The sequence below is a fragment of the Dromiciops gliroides genome, chromosome 1, assembly GCF_019393635.1.
Source record: "Dromiciops gliroides isolate mDroGli1 chromosome 1, mDroGli1.pri, whole genome shotgun sequence".
Lineage (NCBI taxonomy): Eukaryota > Metazoa > Chordata > Mammalia > Microbiotheria > Microbiotheriidae > Dromiciops > Dromiciops gliroides.
In genome coordinates this window covers 28,295,486-28,318,702 of record NC_057861.1, presented here as the reverse complement: position 1 = coordinate 28,318,702, position 23,217 = coordinate 28,295,486, and the positions used below count along the sequence as shown (strand labels likewise).

Here is a 23,217-nt window from a genome sequence, read left to right as displayed (position 1 = left end):
CTGCTGTCTAGGGGAGAGGGGAGGGAGGGGAGGGAGGGAGAAAAATTTGAAATTGGAAATCTTATATAAACAAATTTTGAAAACTTTAAAAAAATTAATTAATTAATCAATAAATAGTATCAGTATTGGACAGGCATCTATATGTCTATATATCTATATATCACCTTTCTCTCTCTCTCCCTCTCCCTCCCTCCCTCCCTCTCTCTCTCCCTATATCCCTACACATATCATAAGAACCTTATTAAGAACCCTTTTTAATCCCATTTTACAGATGAAGATACTTCAGCTTGGGAGAGTGCTTGACTTGCCCCAGGTCACATAGCTAGTACATGTGAGAGACAAGATTCGTACTAGGGTCTCCTCCGCCTCCCAGAGCCACAGTCAGTCCGCTTTTCCCCCACTGCCCAGGAGCCCCTTCCCTCCTAACATCAGAGCCTGCATGCAGTGTTCCTTTCTGCTCAGATGCCATGAATTTCCCATCTATCCAGAATTCAAACAACAGGAGAGCCCGGCCAGCAGATTCTTCTTTCCTATATCCCTCACACGATTTTTATGCAAAGGAGAGATGCGCAAAGGAAAGCTGCTGACAGCAGGGGTTTTAAAAATAAAGCTCCTTCCAGATTGTGCCAGCCCAGACTTAGCCCAGGCTCCCGCACTCCTCCACCTGCAGCTGGGCCATGATGATAATCAGGAAGGAGGCCCTAGAGCTCTCTCCCACCTCCTGATGAATTTTCTGAAACAGCAGAAAAATTAAACTGTAGCTGTTCGCCTCATAGTTTTTGAATTGAGTGCATTTTTTGTTTCGGATGAGACCCATGATTTTATGAAAGTGAGGAACACTCAGTTGGGAAGGCCCCCCCCCTCCCCCATTCAGTCCTCACCCTCTCTAAATTTAGGGCCTTAAAGAGTCCCCCAGGGCACTAGGCCCAGGGCCACACAGCAGAGCTGAAATCTGCACTGGAATCTGCTGTGTTGTCTTTGAAACCTGGTCGTGTCTGTATGAGGAAAATAAGGCCCAGCCCATTTGGTCAAAGTGAATCCCTCGTTCCCAGCCACTCAGAATGACTAGGGGTTTACAGTTACTGTGCTGCAAAATTCAGGCAAAGGCCTAAGTGGGACGGTTCCCTTGGTGAGCTCTAATTGGCCTGGGCCGAGGCCGCCAGGTAATAGCGGTCAGGAGCCAAGAGGGCCTTTTTCGGAATGGGGAGATTTTTTGTTGTCGTGGTCTGCTGCTGCTGATTGCTGGGTCTTTTTTCCCCCTCTCTAATTCTTAGATAAAGTCTCCGGTGCCGGTCGACTCGTTTTTTTCTCTGCTGACCAGTAGACAAGTCGCGCAGCAGTTTTCAGTGATGACAGAAGCAATAAATCGAATCCGGGCAGAAGGCCTGAAGACTGCAGTTCTTAGTAATAACTTCTATCTCCCCAATGGGGAGAGCTTCTTGCCCCTGGACCGGAAACAGTTTGATGTGGTAAGACTTCAGGGATCAAAAATAGTGTGGAAGGTGCCCCCGCCCCCTTCCCTGGGGAGCCGTAACTGAGAAGCTGTGTGCCTTCTGGCCAGCCTTGCATGGAGTCCGTGATTCCTAATGGAGCTGCAGGGCCAAGGGGGAGCCTTCACAAAGACATTGTACTCTTCCCAAGGTCAGACGCTAGAGGGTTTGGGAACTGAACATTGGCCTCAGGGAGTGGCTGGAGAGGCCTCAGCTCTGGAAACTCACTGTCATGAGTGCTTCTACTCTGGCCTTTGGATCATCACCCTTCCTCAGGAGCCTGTGTCCCATTAGCCCCCACCTCATGCAGGAGCCCGGTCACGTCAGTCCCCATCTCCCATAAGAACCAGGGTCCCGGTCTCTTTCTTTCTTTTTTTTTTTTGGTGAGGCAATTGGGGTTAAGTGACTTGCCCAGGGTCACTGTGTCAAGTGTCTGAGGCCAGATTTGAACTCAGGTCCTCCTGAATCCACTGAACCACCTAGGTGCCCCCGGTCTCTTTCATAAGGCCAACCCTATTCTCTGCCATTTGTGATACTACTCTCTAGAGTGCTCAGGCCCAGTGTTACAATGCTGTCCATATGAGTGTCCATCTTCGTTACCAGATTATTCTTTCTGGAATAATCTTTGGAAAAATGGGCCAGGAATAGAATTCATTTGCACAGGTATCTGTGAGCCCCTTCTCTGGGTATTGCAGGCTAAGCATCCTGAAGAGATCAGTTCATTTCCAGCCAATCAGCCTCCTGTGAGCACTCACTCCTTGGGCCAGGTGCTGCTGTCTTCAGGGAGCTAGCATCCTCTCAAGGGAGACGAGCTACAATATCTGCTGCATGAATCCTAAGTAAATTGGGGAGGCCTGCAAGGGGCAGGGAAAGGCTTCTCCTATGTGTCTATCCTTGAGCAGTGTGGAGGGAACAGGAGCCTAAGTGGGGGAGGGGAGGGGAGAAGAGGTACCAGTGATGATAGATGGCCAATAGAGATGGAAGACAGGAAGTTTACATGCTGAAAGCAGGAGCAAGCTGGGCACTTTGTTTTTTGGGTTTTTTTTTTTTTTGGCGGGGCAATGGGGGCTAACTGACTTGCCCAGGGTCACACAGCTAGTAAGTTTCAAGTGTCTGAGGCCGGATTTGAATTCAGGTACTCTTGAATCCAGGGCTAGCGCTTTAACCACTGTGCCATCTAGCTGCCCCCAACCTGGGCTCTTTGAACAGGCTTCTGTTAGGAGTTGACCCCTGAGCTGAGCCTTAGGGAAGCTAAGGATTCCACCTTCCAGGCACAAAGGAAGCAATCGTGATGCAGGCCCAGGAGTAGCAAATAGACCGGTCCATCCAAAATGGTGGGTGCCCCAAGGGCAGTGCTGTGGTGGGATCTCTCTGGGAAGGGTGGCTGGAGCTGGACAACGAAGGGCTTCGAATGCCAAGCTGGGCAGTTTGTGTTCTAGCCTAGAGGTAATAGGGAGATAATAGGGGAGAAGCATAGTCAGACCTGTGCTTTAAGATTATTTTGGCAGTCATATTGGAGGATGGGTTCGAGTAGGATTGGATGGATAGGGTAAGAGGGAGAGACCAAAGCCAGGCAGACCCACCAACAGCTACTGTGATCGTGCAGCAAGGTGATGAGGGTCTGCACCAGGGTGGGGGCAGGTCCCAGTTGAGGCAGGGGGCAGATTTGGGACGTGCTGCAAAGGTGGAGTCGACAGGCCTTGGCAAGTGCTTGGATGGGGGTGGGGTGGGGTGAGAGAGAGTGAGAAGCCCAGGATGGCTCCTGGGTTGGGAGCCTGAGGCACCAGGAAGGTTGGCGCTGCCATCTATAGGGAACGGGTGGGGGGGGGAGGGTTTAAGGAGAAAGATCATGGGTTCAGTGTTGTAGCTGTTGAGTTTAAGGTTTTTGCAGGGCGTCCTGGGCCAGAGGGCTACCAGGCAAGTGGAGATTCCAGACAAGGGGTCTTAGCACTTGGTAGAGGTGATATCGACAAGGGGCTGCTCTCCCTTATGTGGCTCCTTCAGAGTCTGAGATGGTTACGGAGAGAGGTGAGCACCTGGTCACCTAATGGACTGCGCCTTGAGGCTAGTTCAGTTGTGGTGCCCTTCCAGCGTGGCACTGTACAGTAACAACAATGTTATACTACTAATAATATCTACCATTCAAAGAAGGCTTTAAGGCTTTACAAAGTGCTTTACAAAGATGATCTCGCTTAGGCCCCACAACAGCCCTGGGAGGTAGCTGCCATTATCATTCTCATTTCATAGATGAAAACTTAGGCAAACATGTTCAGTGAATTAGGGGTCACACAGCTAATAAGCATCCGAGGCCAAGTTTGAACTCATGACTTCCTGACTCCAATTCCATCTGCAAAGGCTAGTCTCAGCCTTAGAACCTGCACTGGGGTCATTCAACAACTCATCCGGGGAGTTTTTTGTATCCTAGGGCAGCCACAAAGTTTTGATTTTAGGGGTTCCTGTAGCCGCAGAAGGCCAATTTTTTTTAGTAGATGCTCCTTGTATTCTCTCCCTCCCTCCTTCCCTCCCTCCCCACAAGGACCAGAAGAAGCTCAGTTTCCCAGGGCCATGATAAATGGAGCAATGTTTACCAAAGTTTCTGTCCACACTTGAATTCTCAAGTCTGTATCAGAACCTAGATGACGATAGGAAGGGCATGGGGAAGGGATGAATTAAATCTCAGAACAAAAAATCCTTCCCGCATTCCCTTCACTGTTCTACTTCTCATCTAAGGGGATATATTTAGTTTATAAAGTAATTAAGCTTTCTGTGTCTTCCTAGAGGCAGTATAGGAGAGTGGTTAGAGAGCCAGCCTCAGGTCCCACTTTTTACCCATACCCCCTGTGTGACCCTGGGTGAGTCATTGTTCTCAGTGGGGAGTCCCCTGAGGCTTTAGGGTGCAGAGCAGGAGCAGAGTTGCCTGGGCAAAGGGAGGTTCCTCATCTGGAGGCTCCTATACCACAGAAATCACATATTGGGTTCCCAGATATCAGACACCAGAAGATTATACTGAGAAACACTGAGATCAAGGCCGTATCTTGTTTCATCTGGAGCCCTGCTTGCAGCTGTGGGTCTCATCACATCTGAATGGGTGGTGGTGCATGGGCCAGTGCATTTCCCTCTCAGGATGGGGGATTCAGGGTTTCAGGCTCCCTCAATTACTTGAGAAGCGTCTGCTGAATGCCTGCTATGTGCCAGGTACCATGCCGGGTGATGGACTTACACAGACAAAAGTGAAACGGCCTTGCCACGTGGTTAACATGCATTCATCGCACCCGCTGTATATTTCATACTGTTAGACTGTACAGGATCCACGGATAGTGATAGCAGAGAGCTTGGGGCGAGAGGGCACTAGCATTGGTGGGGGTAGGACAGCTGGGAAGGGCTTCAGGTAGAAGCCAGTGTTTGAATTTGTCAGGAAAGCCGGGCTTCCAAGGGGCAGCAGTGAGGAAGGAGTACACTGCAGGCCTATGCCAACATGGAGGTGAGTGCGAGAAGTCGTAGGTAGGTCAGTGTGGCTGAACCCTAGAATGCATACCAGAGGAAGAATGACGCTGGAAAGGGAAGAGAGGTCTGGTCCAGACTTAGAGGCTGAGCAAAGGCCTTTGTATTTTATTTTGGAGATATTAGGGGGACACTACTGTTTGTCACCACGGTTCCATTAAAAAACCCAACACCAAAACTGGTACTGCCTTAGGATAAGACCCTTTTAGAACCTCCTGCCAATCATTTGGTTGTGAATTCATCAGGAAGTATTTTGTCTTGTACCACAAAACCTAAACCCAACTTTGTTAGAACTTGTGTGGGCTCAGGGATCTGAGCTCATGACTTGGGGACTTACAGGGCGATGGAGCCACTTCATTTTGCCACATTCAGACAAACCCAACTCCCGGCAGGCATTTCAGGGGAAGTCATTGCTCCTCTCTGCGGTGGGCGGAGAGGGAGAGTTAAGAGGCTTGTTATTCCTCCCCCACCATTTCGGGGGAAATCATAATTAAGGTTTCTAACCTTGTCTCCCAGGCTGTACCCCTGGGCCCCAGGTGTCCTCCTTGCTACCATAATCCTACAATTCTAGGAGCACTTAGCAAGCAACACAGTGGAACAGGAACACTGAGGGCCTCCTGAGACAAAAGTGGGCCCCTGGGCGGTCTGGCATCTTCTTTCTGCTAACTTCTCCTAATAGCAGGTGCTGTTGAAAGCTGTTAGCTAGGAAGAAACACTGCTCAGCTCCGGAGGCTTCGCAGGATTGTAGCCTAGAGTATTCCCAAGTCCTTCAGCCTAATTTGGCCTTGTCACGTTGTGCAAAAAGGGGTGTGCTTGTTCTAACGCACACCGGCCGTGTCCCACTGTTACGGTCTCCATTTCAGCAAACATGCTCACTTTCCCATGGGAAAGTCCCAAGGCTGGTTTTCTGCAAGTTTATCTGTGTCTTCCCTGCCCCCTTTAGGTTGTCGAATCCTGCCTGGAAGGTATGTGCAAGCCAGACCCTCGCATTTATAAGATGTGCCTGCAGCGGCTGCAGGTGGAGCCCACCGAAGCCATCTTTCTCGATGACCTTGGACATAATTTAAAAGCAGCTGCCCAGCTTGGCATTCACACTATAAAGGTATAGATTCGACCAGCCAGTGAGCATTTATTAAACACCCACTGCTTGCAGGTGCTGGGGAGACGTCCTAGCATTCATGGAGCTTTGAAAGGTTTGCAAAGCACTTTGGGTGTGTTATCTCACTGGATCCCCACAACCACCCTGTAAGGTAAGTGCTGTTGTTATCCCTATACCACAGAGCATGAGAGGTTAACTGAACTGCTCAGAGGCTACTAGGGAAAGGGAGAAGAGAAGGAAACAAGCATTTATGAATCACCTACTGTATGCCAGGCTTATCTATATGCTGAGTGCTATAGAAATATCTCATTTGAGCTGTACAACAACCTTGTGAGGTAATTAGTATTACCCCCATTTTATAAACTGAGGCGCTTAGGGTTACAACAGCAAACAGGTGTGTCTGAGGTAGGATTTGAACTCTAGTCTTGCCGGCTCCAAATCCCATTCCCCCTTGGAGAGCACTTTGAGAATATCGGAGGGGGGGCAGCTAGGTGGAACAGTGGGTAGAGCACCGGCCCTGGATTCAGGAGGACCTGAGTTCAAATCCAGTCTCAGACACTTGAGACTTACGAGCTGTGTGACCTTGGGCAAGTCACTTAACCCTCATTGCCCCCGCAAAAAAAAAAAAAGGAAAAAAAGAATATCATAATAGGGGGGACTGTCAAATCTCACATTCGGGTTTCTCAAGGACTGGCAGGAGAGGCACAGGAAAGCAGGACAAATTCTGGTGGTTAGTGGGTGGGCAGTGTGATATGCAGTCACAAAGGAGAATGCCATTGAGGCCTCCCACTGTCCTCTGCCCTGCTCAGACCACTTTGGGGTACACCGTGTGAAGTTCTGGGCACCATGTTCTAGGACAGACATTGAGCAGCTACAGGGCCTAGAATCTGGAAAGGCCTTGAGGCCATGACTCATGAGGCTTGTTTGAAGGCACTTGGGATGCTTATTCTGGGGGAGAGAGAACTCAGGGGGGTGTGGTAACTCTTGTATCTCTAGTCCTTCATGAAGAAGAATCAGATGTGTTTAGCTGGACCCCAGATGGGAGTCGCACATCACACTGCCGACTCATCAGAGGGCAGAATAAGGAATGAGGAGGAGAAATCACCAAGAGCCTAATTTAGTCTTGAGGTTCCTTAACACTTTTTTTTTTCTTTTGTGGGGCAATGAGGGTTAAGTGACTTGCCTAGGGTCACACAGCTAGTGTCAAGTATCTGAGGCCGGATTTGAACTCAGGTCCTCCTGAATCCAGGACTGGTGCTTTATTCACTGCACCACCTAGCTGCCCCCTCCTTAACACTTCTTAACAACATCACCTTTGAGACAGGGATTTGGCTGTCCCAGCCTGCATCGTGGGTCCCCTTCAGTGGAGGTCTTCACACAGAGGCTGGCTCATTCCCTGTTGGCTTACTGTTGGACACAGTCCCTTGTCTGGTGTGGGTTGTCCCAGATGGCCCTCACCCTGCCCTTTTTGCTCTGAAATGCTGAGATGAAACCCCTTAGTCCTAGCTCTGTCATCTAACCGCCACAGCAGGGGATGCTCCAAACAGAAATGAGGAACAATCTCCATGGTGACCTCTTAGCACAAGGCAGCAGTCCTTCCTGGGCAGAATGTGCATGATGATTCAAGGCTTGATGGAAATGGCAAGTCTTTTCAGCCTTTGCCTCAGTTGACTGTTTGTGCCTTTCACCTTCCAAAAAACTGTCATCTGGCACCTACGGGATGGATGGCTGGGATCAGGGCTGAAGGTGGGGAAAGGCTAAAATCTTTTTTTTTTTTTAACCAGGTTAATGATGCAGAAAATGCCTTAAAGGAGCTAGAAACCTTTCTGGGCTTTCCTTTGAGGAAGATTATTCCAAACACTCGCTCTGTGAGAAAGACAATGGAAATTCCCAGAGATTCCCTGGAGAAATACCTCAGAAACCTCCTGGGAAGCCAAGCAGCAGGTATGCTCCAGTCTGGTGTCATGTTTGAAGACCCATTGTTCTTTCTTTTTTCAGTGAGGCAATTGGGGTTAAGTGACTTGCCCGGGGTCACACAGCTAGTAAGTGTCAAGTGTCTGAGGCCGGATTTGAACTCAGGTCCTCCTGAATCCAGGGCTGGTGCTCTATCCACTGTGCCACCTAGCTGCCCTGACCCATTGTTCTTTTTTTTTTTTTTAAGTAAGGCAATTGGGGTTAAGTGACTTGCCCAGGGTCACACAGCTAGTAAGTGTCAAGTGTCTGAGGCCAGATTTGAACTCAGGTCCTCCTGAATCCAGGGCCAGTGCTTTATCCATTGCACCATCTAGCTGCCCTGATTTTTTCGGTGTTCTTTCAGGAATTCTTTTTGGGCCTGACTTCAATTCACAATTTTCTTTGAGGCTTTGCTTGTAGACATTTTGACATTATTGCCCTCTTCCGAGTTTGTGTTTTGATCTTTCCTAATAACTTCCTATGGTCAGGTTCTTTTGTTGTTGTTGTTGTTTGCTTCTTTTCCAGCCTATTTCTTGACTTTTAACTTTGTGTTAATGTTGGTCTCTGCTCCAGGGGTGGAAGGGGCACTATCTCCAAGATTTAGGTTTTTTGTTCTGTTGTTTTCAGAGCTAATTCTGTGGACTTGTAAGTTTTCAGCTTTTCAAAGGTGATCTGATCAAAGGAGAGGTGCGGTTACTGCTCTCCTGGCTTGTATTCTGGTCTGTGAACAACTACAGGTACTTTTTTTCTACCCTGGAACTATGACCAGGGTCCCTGCTTCCCTGTGGCTGCAAGCTCTTGTGTGCTAGTGCTCCTTCTTACCCTGGGACTGTGACCCAGGACTGTGACTCAGATGCATGTATGGTCAAAGTAACAGCGTCCTGCACTCAGTGCCAGTGAAGGGACCCCTGTAACTTCCTTCTGACTGGTTGTCTGACCCTCTTACTGTCTATGGGCTAAGAGCTCCCAAAGCCACTGCTGCTGATTCATTTGCCCCCAAGGCCTGCTGCTATCTTCCTGAGGTATGCCCTGCACTAGACTGTACTCCACTCTCATCCCCCTGTAACAGATTGTTTCTGTGAACTTTCTAAGTTGTCTTAGGCTGGAAAATTGTTTTACACCATCCTTTTGTTGGTTCTGCTGGTCCAGAATTAATTTTGAGGCATTTAAATTTTTTTGTAGGTGAATTTGGAAAAGCTTGGGCAACATCCTGCCTTTTCTCTGCCATCTTGGCTCTACCTCCAGTTGATCATCATTACAACATTGCTGTTACTATGTACAGTGTTCTCCTGGTTCTGTTCACTTCACTTTGTATCAATTCATATGTCTTCTCAGGTTTTTTTGAAGCCATCCTGCTTGTTATTTCTTATAGCACAATAGTATTCCATTGTAATCATATACCACAACTTATCCAGCCATTCCCTAATTGATAGGAGTCCTTTAAATTTCCAATTCTTTAACATCGCAGAAAGAGATGCTATAAATATTTTTGTACATATGGGTCCTTTTTATCATTAAAATTTATTATTTTCTAGCATTCTTTTCTTTTTAAATTTTGAGTTCCAAATTCTCTCCCTTCCTCCCACCCCTCCCTCATCCACTGAAAAGCAGAGCAATATGACATCGATTATACGTGTAAAATCATGAAAAACATAAAGTGAGAAAATTGTACTTCAGTTTGTACCCAGAGTTCATCACTTCTCTCTCTGGCCTTTTCTTTTTTAAAAATCTCTTTGGGATACAGACCTAATAGTGGTGTCTTGGTCAAAGGATATGTGTAGTTTTATAGCCCTTTGCCCAGTTTTCTCCAGAATGGTTGGATCAGTTCAAAATTCCACCAGCAGTGTGTCATTGTTCTTATTTTTTCATAGCCCTTCAACATTTGTCATTTTCCTTTTCTGTTATGTTAGACAATCTGATGGGTGTGAGGTGGTACTTCAGAGTTATTTTAATTTGTATTTCTCTAATCAATTTCATTTGACTATTTTGATTTTGATTTCTTTGATTTCTTCTTCTGAAAACTGCCTGTTCATATCCTTTGACTATTTATCAATTGGGGAATGGTTCTTTTACAAATTTTTCTCACTTCCCTCTATATTTGATAAATAAAACCTTTATCAGAGAGCTTTGCTATAAATTTTTTTCTCCCAGTTTATTACTTTCCTTCTAATTTTGGCTGCATTGCTTTTGTTTATGCAAAACCTTTTAAATTTAATGTAATCAAAATTATTTATTTTATGTCTCATGATCATCTCTATCTTTTATTTATTCATGAACTCTTCCCTTAGCCATAGATCTGACAGGTAATTTTTTTCTATGCTCCCTTAATTTGTTTATGTACCCATTTTGAGCTTATCTTGGTATATGTTGTGAGATGTTGGTCTATGCCTGGTTTATTCCAGATTGCTTTTCCAGTTTTCCCAGGAGTTTTTATCAAACAATGAATTCTTATACCAGTAGATGGGATCTTTGAGTTTATCAAGCACTAAGTTACTGTGCTCATTTGTTTCTATATATTGTGTGTATAATCTATTCCACTAATCAGCCATTCTATTTTTTAATACCAGTTTCTTTTGATGATTATCACTTTACAGAATAGTTTGATATCTGGTACTGTTAGACTGCCTTCCTTCGCTTTTTTCCCATCGATTCCCTTGATATTCCTGACTTTTTTCCTCCAGATTAATTTTGTTATTACTTTTTCTAGCTCAAAATAATTATTTGATGGTTTGATTGATTTGGCATTGAATTAGTAAATGAATCTAGGCAGTGTTGTCTTTTAAATTATATTAAGTTCAACCCATCCATGAATAATTAATATTTCCCCAGTTGCTTAGCTCTGTTTTTATTTGTGTGAAAATGTTTTGTAATTGTGTTCACATAGTTTATAGGTACGTCTTAGCAGTTAGACATCTAAGTATTTTATATTGTCTGAAATTATTTTCAATGGAAATTGTGAAGAATTTTTAATGTAGAGAATAATGGTCTGTTTTGTGAAGGAGAATTGAACCTTGAAGGATTACAAATTATAGAGAGTTCTTGATGCATTCTAAGGACCTTCCTTTTCAGTTTTCATTTTCCTTTTCTAGAAGAATATAAAAATCTGAAGAAGTTTTGAGGACCATTGGTAAAGAAACATGTGTATCACCCTCCTTCCCACTTTGTTCCTTGCAAAGTCATTTTTTATGTGTCTTTACTACTGGACTTTTGTGTAATTTTCTGCCTTTCTGTCCAATGTCCAGATTTCAGTCTGGAAAGGCTAGTTCTGGAGTATGTAAGCCAGTTAGGACCAAGATATCTGCATGAGAATGTCATTGGGGTAACTCACTGGGGAAATGGCATTTTCTGTACTAGCAAAGTCATTTAATTGCCCCTTTCAGCTCTCCCTTAATCATCAGAAGTAGTTTGGTAGGTTATGTAGTAAAAAACACTTTCATCTAGAACTATGAGCTTGCCTTCTTTGGAAAAGGGCTGCAAGGAGAGATGTAACATAATACCCATCAAAGAAATCATGGAGTGGGGCAGCTAGGTGGCGCAGTGGATAGAGCACTGGCCCTAGAGTCAAGAGTACCTGAGTTCAAATCCGGCCTCAGACATTTGACACTTACTAGCTGTGTGACCCTGGGCAAGTCACTTAACCCCCATTGCCTCAGGAAAAAAAAAAAAGAAATCATGGAAGTGCCAATCCATTGCCCTTCACCATGGCCATAACTAGGGTGGGGCAACTGCAGATTTATCCAGGGTACTGAAACTTGGAAAGAATTGATAATACTTGTAGTTCTTCAGCAAGAAGCAGCACCTGAATTTATTTTCTGTATTTTTTTTTCTTTTGGCCAACCCATTCTTTATTTTTTAAAACATTTTATTTTTCCCCAATTACATGTTGAAACAATTTTTAAAAATATTTTTTTAAAGTTTTGAGTTTCATATTCTATCCCTCTTTTCTTTCCTTCCCTTTCCCCTCCCTGATATAGCTTTATACATGTGCAATTGTGCATGGAAAACATTACCATATTAGTCATTTTGTACAAGAAGATTAGAATTAAAAAATGAAAGGCAGAAATAAAATGAAAAATAGCATGCTTCAGTCTGTGTTCAAACAATGTCAGTTCTTTCTTTGGAGGTGGACAGTATGTTTTATCATTAGTCCTTTGGGATTGTTTTAGATCATTTTATTGCTGAGAATAGTTAAGTCATTCACAGTTCTTCATCAAACAATATTGCTGTCACTGTGCACAATGTTCTCTCGGTTCTGCTCACTGCACTATACATCAGTTTGTATAAGTCCAGGCCTTTCTGAAATTATCCTGCTTGTCATTTCTTATAGCACAATAGTATTCCATCACTATCATATGCCATAGCTTGTTTAGCCATTCTCCAATTGATGGGCATTACTTTGGTTTCCAATTCTTAGCCATCACAAAAAGAGCTGCTATAAATATTTTTGTACAAATAGGTCCTTTTCCATTTTTTTGATCTCTTTGGGAAACAGAACTAGGAGTAGTTTTACTGGATCAAAGGGTATGCACAGTTTTATTGCTATTTGGCCATAGTTCCAGATTGCTCTTCAGAATGGTTGGATCAGTTCACAACTCCACCAACAAATGCATTAGTGTCCCAGTTTTCCTACATCCCCTCCAGCATTTATCATTTGTCATATCAGCCACTCTCATAGGTGTGAGGTAGTACCTCAGAGTTGTTTTAATTTGCATTTCTTTAATCAATAGTGATTTAGAGCATTTTTTCACATGACTATCGAGAGCTTTGATTTCTTTGTCTGAAAACTGCCTGAGCAAATGACTTTAGCACCTAGTTAGCAAGAATTGTGAAAATCAGAAGCCACCAGATGGTGTCCTCTCTGCACCCTGTCTCCAACAGAGAAACTGCTACCCAACTAGGTCCTTTGAGCCTCAGTGTCCAGGGACTCTTGTCCAGAGAGACTGGATCCTGGATCTCTGTCACACTCACCCCAGGGCCATTGTGTTCTGCCACCCATTGTCTGTCTCCTTCAGTTTCTATTAAAAGGTGATTTGGGGGCATCTTTCATGCTGCTGCCCCAGATGCCTGATTTTCTAGTTATGGCTCTGGTCACTAACCCATTTTGACTCTGGACCTGGTCTCTCAGAGCCAGTCCTCTTACACTTGATTCCCCTATGTACCAGGAAGAGGCTGGGAGGCTGGGGTCTCTTCTTCTCTGTCACTGGCTTTGTCCCTCCCATTTTAGGGAACCAAGCGGTTCCATTTAACCACCTATCATCATAATAGCTCTTATAAAGGGATTTTTTTCTTCAAAGATTCATTCAACATTTGCCCAATCACTGCTGGGCCACAACCCCCCTCCCCCAACCTCTGGGTCTGATGGGGAGCAAGGAAGGAGAAGAATCAGGCTCACTGTTTAGCCCAGTTCCTCAGGTTATCATTAATCCCACCAACATCATATCCAAAGCCCCGATTTTCTGCCAGCTTCTGCGGGACTGGCTGCAGCACCTGGCCTGGCTTCTTGGACTCCCAGATATCCATTGCTCAACCACCTGGCCGAGATCAGAGACTCCACTTCCTACACCTGGAATGGAAAAGCACCGAGGAAAGGCCAAAGACTGAGGCACATTGTGGGGAGGGGAAGGAGCTCTAAAGCCCTTCCCCCTTAAACCCAAGTGTGAATGAAGGAGTCATCTCTTTCCTCAGATGCCAATGCAGCAAAAGCCTGAGTCAGGTGGCTTTCCACACACCAACAGTTCTGGTTGCTTCCAGCCACGTGGTTGGCCAACACAGAATGTCCACGTCCTTCCGTTTCCCAGAAACAGCTTCTAGCCTCTACACTTGGAGAGGCTCCATCTCAGGGGGTCTGGGTGGACACCACACCCCACTTCTGTTACCTACCCAAGTCTAATTGGGGGCCACATTCTAGTGTGTGACTTAGAAATGCCTTCTAAGGAAAATGGTCTCTTCTGGGGCAAAATTGGAAAGAAAGGATGCTTGTCTCTTCCATAATGGCCTTTTGGACTTAAGCCTTTGTCTTTCATGGTTTCAGGGCCTGTGGAAGTTCTACAGTTCAGCCACGGGCAGTCCAATCCGACCTACTCCATCAGGTTGGCCAGTCACCACTTGGTCCTGAGGAAGAAGCCACCGGGAAAACTTCTTCCCTCTGCCCATGCCGTGGAGAGGGAATTCAGGTACCTCCTTGGGGTAACTCACCCTTCCCTCTGTCAGCTCACAGAGGAAGGAGCAACCCTGTTGAATGGGGCACCAGCTGACCAGTCAGAATCCTAGAAATGCTTCCGAAACTGAACAGAATAGGGGCAGCTAGATGGCACAGGGGATAAAGCACCGGCCCTGGATTCAGGAGAACCTGAGTTCAAATCCGGCCTCAGACACTTGACACTTACTAGCTGTGTGACCCTGGGAAAGTCACTTAACCTTCAAAAAAAAGAAAGAAAAGAAAAGAAAAGAAAAGAAACTGAACAGAATAATAGGGTACCTGTTAGAGATATTTCCAGTGACTTGAGGTACCATTACTATTATTATGCATCTCATCTGTTCTGTCTCATCTGTTAGCATTAGTCTGAGGACACAGACATCTGTGGACTGCTGGACATCTCCAGCAGAGGTAGGAGGAGAAAGTGTCCCATTACGTACATACTGTTCGTGATCATCTGTTTACCTCCTATTTAATTCCTGCCATCCTTTACTTCAACCCACCTCGGACAGTCAGAATACTGTCGTCTCCTCCAAATAGTCCACAAACATTTATCAAGCATGTCCTATGTACCAAGCATGTGCTAAGCACTGGAGATACAGAAACAAAAAGAAAGTCAATCCCTGACTTCAATGAGCTTCCAGTCTATTTGGGAAGAGGACACCGAGAAGAAAGCTGAAAAGGAGGGGATAGGCTTGCAGACTCCTGCAGAGGGGCATGGTGGGAACTTCAGAGAAGCCTGGCATGAGTGCAGCCAGTGAGAAATGAGGAGAAGAAAACATTTAGGGAAAGAGAGAGAGGGTAGGGCCTTCTCCTGGGTCTCTCAGGGAGGGAGCATCGTGGCTGGGAATGTCTCCAAGATGGTACCTGTGCATCCAGGAGCCTTCCTCTACCCCCACCTTCTCTGGCAGGGCCTTGTCTTCTTCCGTTAAGTAGGAAGGATACCTAGAGCAAGAAGTACCATTGTGAGAACAGCTCTTTCACCCTCATTCTTGGCTTTCTCTCTCTCTCTCTCTCTCTCTCTCTCTTTTTGGGCAGGGCAATGAGGGTTAAATGACTTGCCTAGGGTCACATGGCTAGTAAGTGTCAAGTATCTGAGGCCAGATTTGAACTCAGGTTCTCCTGAATCCAGGGCCGGTGCTCTACCCACTTCGCCACCTAGCTGCCCCACTTATCATATTTGTTATTTCTTGCTGTGCATTAATATCACCTTACATTCAAATCACTGTGTTTTGTTTTGTTTTGTTTTTCATTTTCCCCTAATTGATGGACACTCTCTTTGTTTCCATTTCTTTGTTCCTACAAAAGTTTGGTACTGATGGATTTTTCTCTTGCTTTTGACTTCCTTGGAGGTTCTCATTTTCTCCCTCCAAGCCCTATCACTCATGCTGATCCCACTGGTCTTATTACCGGGGAGGGTCCATTCACCTGATCACTCTAGTCACTGTCTCCTTGCTCATAGCCCTCCCAGTCACTGGGCCTTCCCTCTGAGATTTCCTTCCGTTTTCATCTGGTAGATCGTGTAGGAATCTGGTTATTTGCCTGTTGCCTCCCACATTAGGAGGGGAGCTCTCCATGTCCAGGGACTGGGTTTTTGCCTTTCTTTGTCTCTCTAGAGCTTTGCACAGTGCCTGGCAGATGGTGTTTAATGGATGCTGTTGACTGGCTAATCCCTCTTTCTTATTTTATAAAAATTATTCCTCTTGAGAATCTAGACCTTTTCTTTCTCTAAATAAATAACTTTAAAAAAAATTCTAGATCTATAAAGTGCCCTTTGATATTTTGATTGGTCTAGTACTAAATTTTAATGTAAATTTAGGAAGCATTTTAATTTTTATTATATTGGTGTAATCCATCCATCTGCATTTATGTGTCTGCAGTCAGCCTGCCCAAGCCTGTTGATTCTGTACCTTGGATACCAGCTGTAAAGGTCATCTGTACAGGCTCTATACCCCAAACCTGCCTAAGTGTGGGCTCCCCTGGTGTGCCCTTTGAACTCACAGGGATAGTGAGCTCTTTGCTATGATGGAGCATCATCAGAGTAGGACACAGAGGATAAGTCCATGTATTTGTATGTCTGTAGACATATATATATATATAGACATATATACCTACATATGTACCTATACATACACACACACACACACACACACACACACACACACACACACACACACACCCCAATCAGGTTGCACTGCATTTTTTTTTTAGTCATTTTGGTTGTATACGAGTCTTCATGACCTCATTTGGGGTTTTCTTAGCAAAAGATAGTAGAGTGGTTTGCCATTTCCTTCTCCAACTCATTTGACAGATGAGGAACTAAGGCAAACAGAGTTGACTGACTTGCCCAAGGTCACACAACTAGTAAGCGTCTGAGGCCAGATTTGAACTCAGATCTTCCTGACTCCAGGCCCAGCCCTGTATCCACTGTGCCACCTAGCTGCCCCAGTGGTAATGCCCCACCTTACAAATAAGGAATTAGGAAGAAAAATAATGTTTTCATAGATGTAGGTGTAGGTGTAGGTATAGGTATAGGTGAAGGTGTAGATGTAGATGTAGATATGGATATAAATATATATATTTATATATAATCAGAAGAGAAGATAGACTATCTACATAGTGAGATAGCCTATGTGCTCCTCTGGTATCCTCAGGATGTTAGGAGAACCCAGGAAAGACCCCCAAATGTGAAATGAAGCTGTGGTAAATTTAGGGGATAAGCCAGGCAAGAATCACCCAGGATGAGCAGACCCGGCTGGATTGGAGGGAATACTCACATCTGGGAGATCACAGATCCATTTTATTATTGAGTATGATGTGTGTGCATGTGTGTGATACATATAGATAGGGAGGAGAAGGGGAAGAGAGAGGGAAAGAAAGACAGACAAAGAGAGAGTGAGAAAGAGAGGAGAGAGAGAAAGAGAGGAAAGAGGGAGAAAGTATGAGAAAGAGAGGAACAAGAGTGAGAAAGAGGAGAGAGTGAGAAAAAGGGAGAGACAGAGAAAGAGAAAGAGGCACAGAGAGATGAACAGCACTCGAGGAAACCCAGCGGCAGAGCCACACGTGTACTCAGAAGTGGGCACCGAGCACACACATCAGTTGTTGGTTCGTTGTTGATGTTTTTGCTTCTACCATGTTAAGATGGACAGCACACATTAAAGGATTCAGAACTGACTTTATTCTTTTTTTTGTTTCTTTTTTGGGTTTTGTTTTTGTTTTTTTAGATGACTTTATTCTTTTTTTTTTTTTTTTTGCGGGGCAATGGGGGTTAAGTGACTTGCCCAGGGTCACACAGCTAGTAAGTGTCAAGTGTCTGAGGCCGGGTTTGAACTCGGGTACTCCTGAATCCAGGGCCGGTGCTTTATCCACTGCACCACCTAGCCGCCCCCAGATGACTTTATTCTTACTCTGCAGGTTTATATGATGGTCCTTTTTGTGGACAGGCAGGTGGTTGGGTGGTTGGGTGGAAGGGTAGCTAAGTTTACAACAAATTGTAAGAACGTCTGTTCTGGGCTCCCAGTCTGGCTGGCCAGTCATCCTGCCTCTTTTGTGCCTCTAGGATAATGAAAGCCCTCCAGGATGCTGGAGTTCCTGTCCCCAAAGTCCTTGACCTGTGTGAAGATCCAAGGTAATTTGGGGATTGTCCCACTCAGAGCAAGGCTTCCAGGACAGATCAGGGCTGCGGGATGGCCTGGACACACAGTTTGCTGAATTAAGGATAAGGAAAGCTTAGATGAGAAGGAGGAACGGATGGAGGCCGTGCAGTCCCTTCCCAGAAACTCAAAAATGTTTGAATCGCATAATAAGACAGGAGGAAAACCTTTTGTTTTCGATGAGCAGAAAACAGCCAGAGCGTGCCATTGTCTTTTCTTAAGTTTAGTCATTTTTATGGCAATTTCTGAACCAATTTTCCACATGACTCATTCTACTAATTGACTGGACCATGTTAAAGGCTCCCTTGAGGACACCCTGAGCATGCTAGGTGGTGAGCAGGTCCACTGACAGCTTGGGGGTCTGTCATGAGGGTGCCGGGGAAGAGGAGTGTAATTCATACCACAAAACATCATCTTTGGGACCCATTCTGGTGGTTTCTTCATGTGGAAAAAGGGTAGGTTTGAGGAAAAGCTTCTGTCACTGTATTCTTGTGTCCAGTGGAGGGACAAAAGCAGTCAGCTGTATGGGTCTGACCCCCTTTCTTTTTTCTTTTCTTTTTTTTTTAAAGTGAGGCAATTGGGGTTAAGTGACTTGCCCAGGGTCACACAGCTAGTAAGTGTTAAGTGTCTGAGGCCAGATTTGAACTCAGGTACTCCTGACTCCAGGGCCGGTGCTCTATCCACTGCGCTACCTAGCTGCCCCTGACCCCCTTTCTTAACACTGAAGTCATTTGTTAACATGAGAAAGTGAGAATGGTCAGCTGACCCAGAATCGTGGTGTCCGTGTGCCCGCAGCATCATTGGCACACCATTCTACTTGATGGAGTACTGCCTGGGGCAGATCTACAAGGAAGCCTCGCTTCCTGGCATGGAGCCCAGCCAGAGGAAGGCCATCTACACTGCCATGAACCGAGTGCTGGGTCAGCTTCACAGTGTGGACATCAAGGCAGCGGGTCTGGAAGACTATGGGAAGCACGGTAAGGAAGAAGTTAGAGCCCCTCTGTCAGTGCTGTCGCTAGCAAAAGTTTCTGTGTTAGTGGAGGGACCACATTTTGCTTCTCAGTCCTATTTTTTTGTGTGTGTGTGAGGTTAAGTGACTTGCCCAGGGTCACACAGCTAGTGTTAAGTGTCTGAGGCCAGATTTGAACTCAGGTCCTCCTGAATCCAGGGCCGGTGCTCTATCCACTGGGCCACCTAGCTGCCCCTCTCAGTTCTATTTTAAAGGAGCCTCCTAGTACTGAGAAGCTGAGGTTGTCTTGGTTTGCATTAAGAAAAGAACATTGTCCTGCGGGAAAGATGTCTGTCCTTGCCCTAGTCAGACGCCTCTGGGATAGTGGGTCCAGCTCTGGGCGCCATATCAGGGGCCGCAGTGACAATGTAGAGTGTGTCCAGAAGATGGTGATGACAGTGATGACAACGATGAGGTTGGTGCAGGGCCACGCAATGAGCCACCGGGGACCTGACGAAGACTAGTTTAGCTGAAGGAGAGAAGATTTAGGGAAGAAAAGGTAGTCATCTCTTCTTCAGGTATTTAAAGGACCATCCTCTAAAAGAGGTGAGGACCTCTTTAGAAGAAAGAACTGGAAGCCCTGGGTCTGAGTACCTAGAGGCAGCTTTTGACTTGATGTCAGGGCAGGGTCCCAAAGTGGGTGAGACTGCCTAGGAGGTAGTGAGCTCTCTGTCACTGGAGGTTTCCAAGCCAGACCTCTTCACCAGATGATCGTTCCATCCTCCAGGACCCTTTCCCTCCCAGGGTAGGGTCTTGGGCAGGGCTGACCTTTATAGCTGTGTTTGGCTGTTGCCCTTCTCAGGTTGAGGCCTTCACCCTGGACTGCTTTTATCTCTCCTTATTCTCTTCATAGACACCCACATTCCATCCCTTTCCCCTTCATCCTTATTGTTCTTTTATGTCCTCAACAGTGAAGGCCAAAGAAGGGTAGGGGGAAGGGTCTTTGATTTTGTCTACAGGACGGTTCCCTCTGATCTAATGGAAATTGCCTGAGACCCAGGACAGTTAAAGGATTTGTGCAGGTGCACACAGTAAGCAAGTATGGGGGGTGGGCTTTGATCTCAGGTCTTCCTGACGCAAACCCTAGCAATTACTTCCTGCTGCTTCTAATGTGGGAAAATACTTTCCAATTTGGTCCATTGTTTCAGGTCCCTGGGCACAGGCAGCACCCACTGCTAAGAGGAGATGAATGGGCTACTGCAAACCCTTTTTTTAGAATCATAAAAGTATTTTATTATTTTCTAGTTACATGTAGAGATAATTTTCAACGTTTGTTTTTATAAGATTTCAAGTTCCACCTTTTTTCTCCCTCCCTTTTGTCCCCTCTCCCCAAGACAGCAAGCAGTCTGATACAGGTTATATATGTACAATCACATTAAACCTATTTCTGCATTAGTCATGCTGTGAAAGAAGACTTAGAACAAAAGGGAAAAACCTCAAAAAAGAAAAACAAAAAAAGGAGAAATAGTATGGTTCAATCTACTGCAAACCCTTCATGAGGGAAACCCAGGCTGCCCTGTATCTGATGTGCTTTGTTACTTTGAGCGTTTGGACAGAAACTGGGGATGCTTCATTCACATCATTGGAGACCTAGGCCAGAGCTAAGGGTGAAGGCAAGTGCTCCCTGTGGATATGCTCCCCAAAAGCCCCTGAACCCAGTGAGCTCAGTCCTTGTAGGGTAGAGCTGAGGCTCCTTCTTGTTTTTATTGCATTAGTGTGGGAGATCATAAGAAAAACACAAGCCAAGGAATCAATCTACTTACTGTTGGACCTGGGAAAAACTACTTAGCTATGGCTCACATGCTAAATATAGATCATGCTGTCTACCCTGCCTTCTTCTCAGAAGTTCAACAGCCCATGGCTAACATGGCCACTGGCTGGCTATGTGACCTTGGGCAAATCACTTCCCCTTTCTTGCCCTCATTTTCTTCATCAATAAGGTACCAGTCACAGGGCTGGAGTGGTTGACTTCCCGGCTCCACGATTTTGTCATTTAATGATTCTAGGAATATAATGAGAATTAAATGAGATAAAATATGTGAAAAGGCTTTGAAAAAGTACAAAACAAGTATGTAAATGGAAGATGTTATTATTTAGCTGTGGGATTCAGTGTCTTGTGAGTGATAGTAGCTGAATGCCCTGAAGCCATTCACCTTGATGGTTTCAGAAGCCCCAGTGAAGTCTGAGCATCAAACATACCCTATAATAGGAGTACAGAGAAAAGATTTCTACTGACTCACAGCCATTCATTCCTAGAGGCAGTTTTTAAATTGATGAACATAAAAAAGTTGACTGATATTTCATTTGTAACAAACAAATTGAATTGGGAATCCTTAATTCTTTCTGAGAAATTTTGTCTAATTATGTCAGGGCTCCGGCCTAGGAACCTGCCTCTGAGGACTATGGTGGAGGTGGGTGGTGGACAGAAGCATGAATCAGTCTGGGTAGTCATGGGTCTGGGGAGAGGGCTGGGGTTGTTGTTAATTAAGGTGTGGGCTGGGCAGGGGTAGAGCTGGACAGTGGGCCCCAGTGACTGTTGTCATAGTCAGGAGGGCGGCATTTGTGACAGAAGAGGCGGAAGGTCAGGCATAGAGGCAGAGGCCAGTCTGGTCCCCCAGGTAAGAGAGCACTCCACAGAGCTTGACTGGTACATTGGAGAGCTCCCAGAGACCACAGTTGTTCTCCCAGCTCTTGAGAACAGCCCCAGACCAGTGCTCAGCTCAGCAAACATTTCATCTGTTTCATGGCTCTCCACGGAGCTCACATAATTACAGAATTTCAGAGGTGGCATCTCAGTAGTTCTAGAATACAATCACTAAGAATACCCACAACAGGGGCGCAGCTAGGTGGCACAGTGGATAAAAGCACCAGACCTGAGTTCAAATCTGGCCTCAGACAATTGACACTTACTAGCTGTGTGACCCTGGGCAAGTCACTTAAACCTCATTGCCCTGCAAAAAAAAAAATCCTTAAAAAAAAAAAGAATACCCTCCACAGCCCCTGAAACAAATGATCGTGCAAACTGCTTGAAGACCTCACCCCCTTTGTTCACAAAGAATAGAAGAGGGAGCGAAAGGCAGTGTCAAGGACACATCTTGATCATCAGTCCTATTTTATATATTTGGTTCCTCCACTGGACAGCAAAACAATGTTTTCTGGCCTGATTGGGAAGGCCCTAGGGGCGTCCCCATCCTTAGAAGGCCTCACAGTCATTTTCCTCCTCAATAAGGTAAAACAAGGGGAGTAGTTGGCCTCGCAGACCTAGAATTTTATCATTAATGATTCTAGGAATATCATGAGAATTGAGAGAGACAAAATATGTGAAAGTTCTTTGAAAAGGTACAAAGCAAGTGTGTAAATGGAAGATGTTGGTGTTATTTAGGGCTTGGCTTCTTCACCAGATGATCGTTCCATCCTCCAGGACCCTTTTCCTCCCAGGGCAGGGTCTTGGGCAGGGCTGACCTTTATAGCTCCGATGAAAAACTTTATTTCTGTCCATCTGATCAATCTCCAATAGGATTTACAAGCCCCTTCAGGGATTAGTTTTGAAGTCTTTGGTGTAGCTCACCTGTATTCTAAACTTCTGTTCTAGGGGACTATATTCAACGCCAGGTTCAAACCTGGACCAAACAGTACCGAACCACTGAGACTGGCACGATCCCAGCCATGGAGCGGCTCATCGAGTGGCTCCCCCAGCACCTGCCCAAGGCACAGAAGACCACAGTGGTGCATGGAGATTTCAGGTAGAAACTGTTGACAAGGCAGAAAGAGAATTGACAGTGGGGAAGCCTCCTGATTAGCAGAAAGCCATGGGTGTGCCCTTGGGCAGCTTTCACCCCTGGCTTGGATCCAGTTTGTAGTTAGAAAGTGTTTGTCTTCATGGGATCAGGTGCGCCCCCCTTGCCAGTCTCTCCAAACAGGAAGGAGAAGTGGACCTCCAAACTCCTTGACCGAAAGGCCCTCATTTTGCATTATTGAGACCAGTGAAATAGAACCCAAGTGACCTGCTCAGGCCTTTGATGTGTGATCAAGGCTGTGGCAGAGCCAGGAGGGCCTGACATCTCACCCATGCTTCTGGCTTGATCCTGTCTTGCTTTAGAATCAACTAATTGCACCTTTGATTGGTTTGTAATGTTTTTCCACTTCAGGCAAGCACTTAGGAAGCCTCTTAGATACAGCGTGAGCTGTATCGTGGCCAAATTGGGATCTCTTTAATGATTTTAACCCTTCTCTGTCCTAAAGAACTGAGAAAAAGCATTGTATTGTGTGAGTTTTATTTTTTAAGAATAGTTTTTTTTTTAATTAAAAAAATTTTT

At 45.5% G+C, this 23,217-nt stretch overlaps 1 protein-coding gene across 2 annotated transcripts in view; it reads left to right on the top strand.

The window, feature by feature from the left end:
• ACAD10 (acyl-CoA dehydrogenase family member 10) overlaps nucleotides 1–23,217 on the top strand; it is a 51,187-nt gene that overhangs the window by 9,446 nt on the left and 18,524 nt on the right. For both annotated transcript variants that reach the window (XM_043978134.1, XM_043978133.1), the window contains exons 5-11: nucleotides 1,275–1,469; nucleotides 5,935–6,093; nucleotides 7,875–8,034; nucleotides 14,075–14,216; nucleotides 17,799–17,867; nucleotides 18,688–18,869; nucleotides 22,494–22,644. In XM_043978134.1, coding sequence (XP_043834069.1) covers nucleotides 1,275–1,469; nucleotides 5,935–6,093; nucleotides 7,875–8,034; nucleotides 14,075–14,216; nucleotides 17,799–17,867; nucleotides 18,688–18,869; nucleotides 22,494–22,644 — 1,058 coding nt within the window. The remainder of the gene's footprint in view (nucleotides 1–1,274; nucleotides 1,470–5,934; nucleotides 6,094–7,874; nucleotides 8,035–14,074; nucleotides 14,217–17,798; nucleotides 17,868–18,687; nucleotides 18,870–22,493; nucleotides 22,645–23,217) is intronic.